This window comes from Lathamus discolor, chromosome 7 (genome assembly GCF_037157495.1).
Source record: "Lathamus discolor isolate bLatDis1 chromosome 7, bLatDis1.hap1, whole genome shotgun sequence".
Classification (NCBI taxonomy): domain Eukaryota; kingdom Metazoa; phylum Chordata; class Aves; order Psittaciformes; family Psittacidae; genus Lathamus; species Lathamus discolor.
Window position 1 is genome coordinate 10,769,040 of NC_088890.1, and position 8,043 is coordinate 10,777,082.

Here is an 8,043-nt window from a genome sequence, read left to right on the forward strand (position 1 = left end):
CTTCCTGTATAAGCCTTATCTCTTCCACTCCCTTTTTACGATTTTCTTCTTCCTCCGTGACTAAGGATCTGGAGCTTCTGTGAGTCCTCCCACCAGACAACGAGGTGGGTCAGAAGATGGAGACCAAAGGGGAGCAAGAGCCGTGGAAATGAGCCAGAAATCCAGCCATTAACGAGGGTGGAAGCACTGCTGCGCTGAGCACCAAATGCTGTCCCCAAAATGGGGTTACTTACAGTCATCTTCAGTGAGATCAATATTTAGCCCTAATTAAAACAAACACAACATAAACGTCAGGAGTTATAGAGGCCCCAAACAAATTAATACAAGCAGCCTTATATGTTTTTTCCTAACATTTGTTAAGCTAATGTTACTATAAGTTGATGCTGACTGTAGTCTAAGAGCAGCCCCTCGGTGCCTGCATCTCCTCCAGGGGTGTCCCAGAGATGCTGCGCCCAGGACGGAGCAGCACTGTCCCAGCCTGGCATTTAACCGCACGCCACAGTTTGTGATTCATCTGCATTGTGAAAACCTGAAATATCCTGCAGAAGTGCCCATGCCCCATCCACACGTACACAGCACCGCCGGGAAACCGAGTCCTCCCACCCATCCCTCATGGGCCAGAGACACGCTGCGCCCATCCTTTGCCTCTGGGGAGAGGTTTGGGATCATCATCGCTTCGTGCAGAAGCCAGAAAACGTCCATCATTGCTGGAGAGTCTGGGCAGGAGCCTGTCAGTGGTCAGATCTGTACCGTGTCCCCTGTGCCTATTCTATAGGCACATATTCTATAGGCACCTATATCCCCTATGCAGCAGCATAAGAGGCACCAGGCATCTCACCACTGCCTGCAGCACCAGCAACAGTCATGGGAGCACATGGGAGCAGCGTGCCAGGGTGCGCAGGGGGTGGCACAGGTTCCTACCCAGCAGAAGCAGGATCCAGCTCAGCAGCAGCACTGTGGCCATTCCTCCCAGCCAAACAGGGCCACCACGGAAGCCACTGGGGCTTTTGCCAACTGAGACAACGCAGGCAGAGCAGGGCACCCCTGATCCCTGCCAGCCAGGACCGCCATGCACCAGGATCCCCTGTGCCCCTCAGGGAGGGTAGGCACCATCCCTATCCTGCAGCACAGAGGCTTTGCAAGGCTCCATTGCAGGTCTGAGGGACACTGGCAAAGCAAACCCACTGTTCATGGAAAGCCCATCCATCCTTCCTTCCTCCAGACAATGTGCAAAGCCTGTAAGGAAGATGCAGCCTCTGCAGTGAGGGGCTGCCTTCTCCCCACTCCCCACAGAGCTTGGGGAGGACGAGCCATAAGACCAGGCTCAGGGAGTGTGAAGAGAAGCCAGCCAGGCTCGCCTGGCACCTCCCGCTGACTGGGAAGGCAAAAAATCCCTGAGGATGCCAAGGGAGTTAAATAAATAACCCTGGGGACATGGGTAATGGGACCCTGCAGGAGCTGTCAGGGGAGCCACGAGATCACCATTGAGTGCTGGACCAGACCACACGGAATGACCCTGCACAAACACTGAAAAGCACAGGAGGCAAACCCTTATCTTCCACAGGAAAAGAATTATTTTATTAAGCATTTTTAAACAACTACTTAACATTTACTCAAGATAAAAATATGTACAATAGCCCACCTTGAAGGCAGCTCCAATATATAAACACTGTACCTCTCCCTAGAGAAAAACAAATTCTTCTCTTCAGAAAAAAGACAACCCAGAAACAAGAATACATTCATATTTATCACTTCTTTATGCTCAAGTAGTTATACAAATAATAGACATCTGAAACATTTTACCTTTTAATATATTTATATAATATATATATTTATAACAGGATTTTACAAATAAAGGCAACAACTGTATACCAAAAAAAAAAAAAATCCAAAAAAAACAATGACAAAATAAACGTCAGAACACAATCTGCAATCAAGCATAGTGCATCTCAACAGCTGGTGCAATGGGAGGGCGAAATGGAAATCCATACAACAGCGTTTCTGGACACGAGTTCTCCAAACCAGGAAGAAAAACCGAAAACCAAACCAAAACCCAACCCCAGCACTGCATTTTGCAGTGAAGCTCTTTTTTGACTTAAAAAAGAAGCCAAAATGGGCATAATGTTCCTCTGCGGAGAAAGACCCTCGCAGTTTTAACGGGACAAGTGTCAACACCCTCACCCTCTTTCTTTAATACAGTAACATGGGCCAGGGTTTGCCAAGGAGACTAAGGAATTTAGATGTTCAAACCCCACCGGGATTAGGCTCCTTTGAAAATCCCAGCCTTTTCATTGTCCAAAGGCACTGACAGGGGCACATTCAGCAGGCATCGCGCTGCCGACCCCAGCTGAATTGCTCCCTCTTGCATGAAGCTCTCGACTCGCCCCGGTCGGGAAGCAGCTGCTCACAGGCTGGGCCCCTGCTGACAGGGCTCATTAAACCATCCTGATTTCCAACACAGACCCGGTGGAACTGTACAGCAGCAACGAGAGAGGCCTGGAGTCAGGTGCAACAAGCCAAGTGATCCTTGGGGTATTTTCTCCCCTACCCGGCCCAAACTAGCAGCTCCAGTTACAGGAAGGGGCGCATGTTAATTTATTTATTAGATGTACGCCATGTAAAGCTTCCAAGCAGCATCTACCTTTTATTTCTTTAAAAAAAAAATTAATATATATATATATATTTATCAGCCAAAGGTGTGGAGAAAACCCGTCTTAAGTCTACCTGACTGTGCATGACCAAGCAGTGTCCGCTGCTCCTGTGCTTTTGGTGGCATTGCCACCACTGCTGCACCAACCGTGCCACTCACTTAGGCACTGGTGACTGCTGGGGCACTGAATCAGTTCAGCTCAAACTACCAGCAGTGGGGCTGCTGCCTTAAAAGCCTTTTCATGAGAAGTACCGTGGTTTTATATTCACAGACCCTAAACCCAAGTCTGCCTAATGGAATATTTCTTCACAGCTTTGCAATATAGTCGCAGCTGACCAAGTCAACCGTTGTTCTGTAGATGTGGAGAGGGAAGAAGGTAAGGGGAAAAGCACAAACCCCTTCTTTTTCTGTATTTCTCCTGGAAGTAGTTCTGAATCGCTAACCTGGGCGCATCCTTCATCCTCCTCCAAGCTACCTGACAAGTCAGAGAAAAGGGGATTTAGCTTCCTACGTGCAGTGAACCTCATCCCCACACCTCAGTCCAGCCAATATAGAAAAGTGAAAGTCTCAAACTAAAACAAAACAAAAACCAACTTAAACAAAAACGTCACACTGCGCTTAGTCTTTGGTTTCCAAGTTCAAAGGAGGAATCTGCTTCAAAGCTTGAAGCAGAGCCGAGGAGTCGATAGGGGAATGGGCTGGTATGGGAGAAGGGAGTCTCTGGGGCATCAGCAGAGGTGGGGAGATTTTATCGGGGTTCATGAACCCCGTAAGTGCTGCGGCAGAGGCTGGGAGGCTGGGGTACAAGACAGGTACGGACGCTGGGTACCAGCACTTCTCCAGCATGGGCAGATAGGCTGTTGCCGATGGTGGGATCAAATAGAAAGGCAGGCACAAGGGAGGCTGGTGAGCATGAGGCCCCAGGAAGCTGCTGGAAGAGCCCATCATGTCGCTGCCAAAAGGGCTCTCGTCCTCCGGTGACTCCAGCCTGCTCCTTTTGGCTGGCGGGTCCTCAGTCTCTTGCTTAATAGAGCTTATTCTCTCCTGCACAGCGTACTTGAGTTCGGTATCCTTTCTGAAATACTGCTGTTCGGATTTGGAGTCACTTTTCTCCAGCTCTCCCCCGTACCCGCTGTCCGTGTCCGTGTCGCTGCCGCTCTGCTCCCCGCTGGAGTGGGCAAATGTCCTCTGGATCACAGGCACGCAGTTTTTCCCATGTCCCTCCGCCACCGTGGCCAAGGAGACGGGCTTCTCTTTCAAGTCCACCATTTTAGGAGGGATGTCTCCGGACTTGCGGCCGGCTCCGCCCTGCAGCACCTCGGAGGCCATTCGGTGCAGATGGCTGACCAGCTGGGACGACTTCAGGTCCTTGCCGTTCTCGTGCTTTGCCAGGTATTGCAGCATTTCCTTGGCACACATCTGGAAACCGGATCGAAACATTTCCTGGCTGGAATCGAGGTTTCTTGATGACAGGTCACCTGAGGAAACATTAACAGAAAGAAATTAAAAATTAACAACGTGCTAAATAGCCCCATTACCATCTTCAAGGTGGGCTGGAGGCAGGATTGAACTTCAGCTACAGCACGGCTAGAGTGGCGAACCTGACGGTCAGCCTGAACTCTGCATGCATTCCCCATGCATTTTTATCCGAGCATCCATCTGTCCGCTTTTCCATAGTAACTTTAAACTTAAGTTTTTAGCTCTGCATTTACCATCTATGCCACCATCAACAGGTGCTGGAGCAAGGAGCACAAGAGTGAGTCAAGCTGGTGTGTCCTCTGGGAAACACCCTGGGGAAGGCAGAGCGCACCTCGCCCTTCACCTCCAGGCACAGAGCTCCTGGGGCACATCTACCCACCGGCAGCTCCCTAACCTGGGGCGATTCTGCTTCAGCTGAAAGCTCTATTGCACTCCCTGTGGCTGCTGGAGCAGTGGAAGGCCCTTCAGAAAAACTACACTTTACTTTATCAGATTCACGTGAGTGCCACATGTGAAAACAGGAGGAGGAAGTGCATCTAAAGCATGATAAGCTGATGCACCGGGTCCCCTCTTTGCCTGCCGAACACAGACCAGCTCATGTATAAAGACAGACACCTAAGAGAGGTGTGCATAAGAAGCAATTTGTGTGTACGTTCAGAAAACAAACCAACCTGGGTTTGATCCAAAGCTTGTGAACTCAAACAGAAAGATCTGAATGGCTTTGGAGAGAACCTCACAGCAAACCCGGGCTTTAAATGAAACTACTTAAAATCCAATTTATTTTCAGAACAGCTCCACAGGGCACTCACTCTACACTGACCCTATTGAGAAACGCACCTTTTTTTGCCAAAGCCCATAAGCAAAGGAAGAGAAAATGATGGCGATTAAAGGCAAGAACTCCTGCCTCCTCCCTGCTGAGGAACGAAGTGTCACAACTGCATTTCAAAGACTCCGGGAGAAAGTCCATCAAGCACACGCAGGTTCTCACACGATACAGTCTGAATACTCACCCGCTTGTAAACCATTCTGCAAAGCAATGATTTTCTGCTGCTGCTGCTCGATGAGATTGGTTAATGCTTTCACATGCTTCAAGGTGAGCTCGAGAACCACAGCCTTCTCCAAGTGACCTAGAGTCTGAAAGCAAAGGGACAGGCTGGTGAGTGCTGTGGGGCTGGCCACACACGCAACAGCCTGACAGGGCTGCCAGTGCTTCCCGAGTGACAGAGGGAGGATCGACACAGGTTGGGTTTTTTTGGGTTTAAGGGCAGCGCCTTGATTCTGAACAGTACAGGACTAGGAAGGATGATATTCCATGAAAATAAGTTAAAAAGCTGCCTCTAGACAAGGCTGTCACGGAGTCCTATGCGCGTTTTTGGACTGGCCACAAAGCTCAAAGGGAAGTCTTTTATCTGTCTGTCCCGCTGCCCTGCCGGCATCATGGTCTCAGTGGAGGGACCCAGCTGGGGAGCCCAGCCCCGCAGGAACCTGCCACCACAGGAACCCACTTGAGGGCTCCACTCCCGGGAAAAGTTTGGGATGGGCTCACAGCCGAGCGGCACCACGGGGCACCCGGCACAACAGGCAACGAGAAAGAGGACAAGGAGACAAGCTAACGCCAAGCCCCGGGCACAGACCCAGCCGCGGCAGAACCGCTGTGGCGGGCGCGCTGTCCCCGTCCCTGCTCCCCGCGTACCGTCAGCTTGAGGTGCTCCGGCAGCAGGTCCTTCAGCTGGGCGATGCACTCGTTAATCCGGTCGCGCCTCTTCTTCTCTATCAGCCGGTGCGGCAGCTTGTAGGTCTCCTGCAAAGCCGGCGGGAGCGGGTCAGCGCGCCCATCGCGCCCGCCTCGATGGGGTCCCCCCGCTGTCCGCCCCCCCGAGCCCTCCCGGGGCGAGCCGCCGCGCAGCCCCCGAGATACCTTGTTGTCCTCGCTCCTCTTTAACCCCCTCCTGGGCTTGTAAACTTGGTACATGTGCGCGAAGTCCAGCCTGCACGGGCGAAACGAAAGCACCGGTATTAGCCCCGTTCCCCGGCGGGCCGCGGCGGGGCCGCCGCTCCTCCTTCTCCTCCCCCCGAGCTCCCGCCGCCGCTTACCCCGGCATGTCGCCGCTCTCCAGGGCGGGCAGCTTGCCCAGGCAGCCCGGCGGGGGCTGCGCGCTGGGGATGCGCTCCATAGCGGCGGTGCGGGGTGCGCGGAGCGGAGCGCGGAGCGCGGAGCGGGGCGGGCTGGCGGCCGGGGCTCAGGCCGGGCTGCTCATGCCGCGTCCGCGCCGCGCGGGCTGAGGAGCGGCGGGCGGCGGCGGGCCGGGTTAAATGCGGGCGAGTGGGTGGACGGGAGCGACGTGCGCTACCCTGTGACTGCCGGCACGTCTGGCGGCCGCCGGGGCGGGCCCGCCGCCCCCCGTCACATGAGCCTCACGTGTCGGCAGCGCCGCCACCGCCGCGCAACGTGCCGGGGGGGGCGGGACCGCACCGGGACCGGGGGGGGAGAGGTGGGGGGGGGGGCGGAGCGGCGGCGTCCCGGAGGCAGCGCATCCCCCCCCCCCCCCCGTGCATCCCCCTCTTCGAGCATCCCGCCGGGATCCCCGCCCCGCCGAGCCCCGTGGGCCCGCTGCCCTTCCGGGGGGAGGCGGGGGGAAACCGGTCTTGAATCCGCGCCGAGGGCGCGCAGCGGAGCGGGGCGCTCCCGCTGGCGCAGCGGTGGGGTCACGGTCGCTGGGGTTTAGCGAGCTCCCTGTTAAACACCGTCATGTCCCCCCCCCCCCCCCCCCCCGCCATGAACACAGACCCGAGTTACATCTGCAGCCCCAGAACTTTGGAAACATGGGGGGAAATAACCGGGAGTCGCTCACGAAATGGTTATAGGCAAGCGGCAGCATCGCACGGAGAAGTTCAGGACTTCCCATGCTTTTGCGAAGCATCTGTGATTCCTGCGCGCCGGCTGCTGCGAGACGTGGAGCGCTGTGGTGGTTACAACAGCGTGTGTCTGCCAGAGCAACCCCCTCCCTGCAAGGGCTGTGGTCATTTTCCCCACGGAAGGAACGCTGAACAAGTAGAGGCAAGCTCAGCAGATAAATGGTGCGTTTACCAAGATAAGGTAGTAGCAGAGCTCCAGCACAGAGCCTCTGCTGTCGCCTGCAGAGCCATGGCTGCTCCACGCCCGGAGGAATCTGAGGTCAGGAGATGCTATGTGAGAGTACAGGGAGATTTTACACGGGCGATGGAGACAGGCATTTTAAGGCTCGATGCCATCTAAAGGTGCGTGTTGGTACCAGGAGGAATCCTTGGGAAAGTCATTGCCATGCAGAAACCCACTAGCCACAAATGTAAGGTTTCCAAACCCCCAAAACCTCTTTGCAAGATCCCAGCTGCCTCTCCAGCATAACCAACATAGCAGTGACGCGGAGCTCCCAGAAAGCCAGTGCTTCGGCTGTCCCACTGGATGCGGTCTCCTCGGTATTTGTGTCTGAGCCTGCAAACCTGGCGATTATGGCCATGATCCGCTCATGGGCCCTGAGGCTCTGCTGCAGGGCCAGCTTGCCGCAAGGAGAGGGCTCACGGACTGACATGGAGCACTGAGTACAAATGATCACAGCGCTGGGCTGTGGACTTCCCAAAGCACAGATTGTCTTCTATACAGGTGCCGGACAAACCCAGCAATATCAGGAAAAATGGAAGTGATGTGTTTGTCCCTTTCCTTCAGCTCAGTAACCAGCGCTAGGAGCAGGGACTGAATCGGATGGTTCCTTCTCTGTCTGCCCTGAAGGCCCAAGCTGTTACTTTCCGAACAAAGGGTGAAAAAAACCCATACAATTTTTAACCTTTCCCATCACTGACCCTCTATCCAAGGCACCAGAAATAATTAGAGCTTGCTGCAGCTGATTGCTGATGAAAAATGAGGTGCGGGCCAACCT

The 8,043-nt window shown here is 54.2% G+C and overlaps 1 protein-coding gene across 1 annotated transcript; it reads right to left on the reverse strand.

Annotated features, from left to right (window-relative positions):
• Positions 1-1,551: 1,551 nt before the first annotated feature.
• BHLHE40 (basic helix-loop-helix family member e40) lies at positions 1,552-6,509 on the reverse strand. The gene is made up of 5 exons (XM_065687483.1): positions 6,224-6,509; positions 6,048-6,117; positions 5,823-5,930; positions 5,140-5,263; positions 1,552-4,128 (listed from the first exon to the last, which is right to left on the reverse strand). The coding sequence occupies exons 1-5, from the start codon at positions 6,301-6,303 to the stop codon at positions 3,269-3,271; spliced, it is 1,242 nt and encodes a 413-aa protein (XP_065543555.1). The 5' UTR covers positions 6,304-6,509; the 3' UTR covers positions 1,552-3,268.
• Between the last annotated feature and the right edge of the window lie 1,534 nt (positions 6,510-8,043).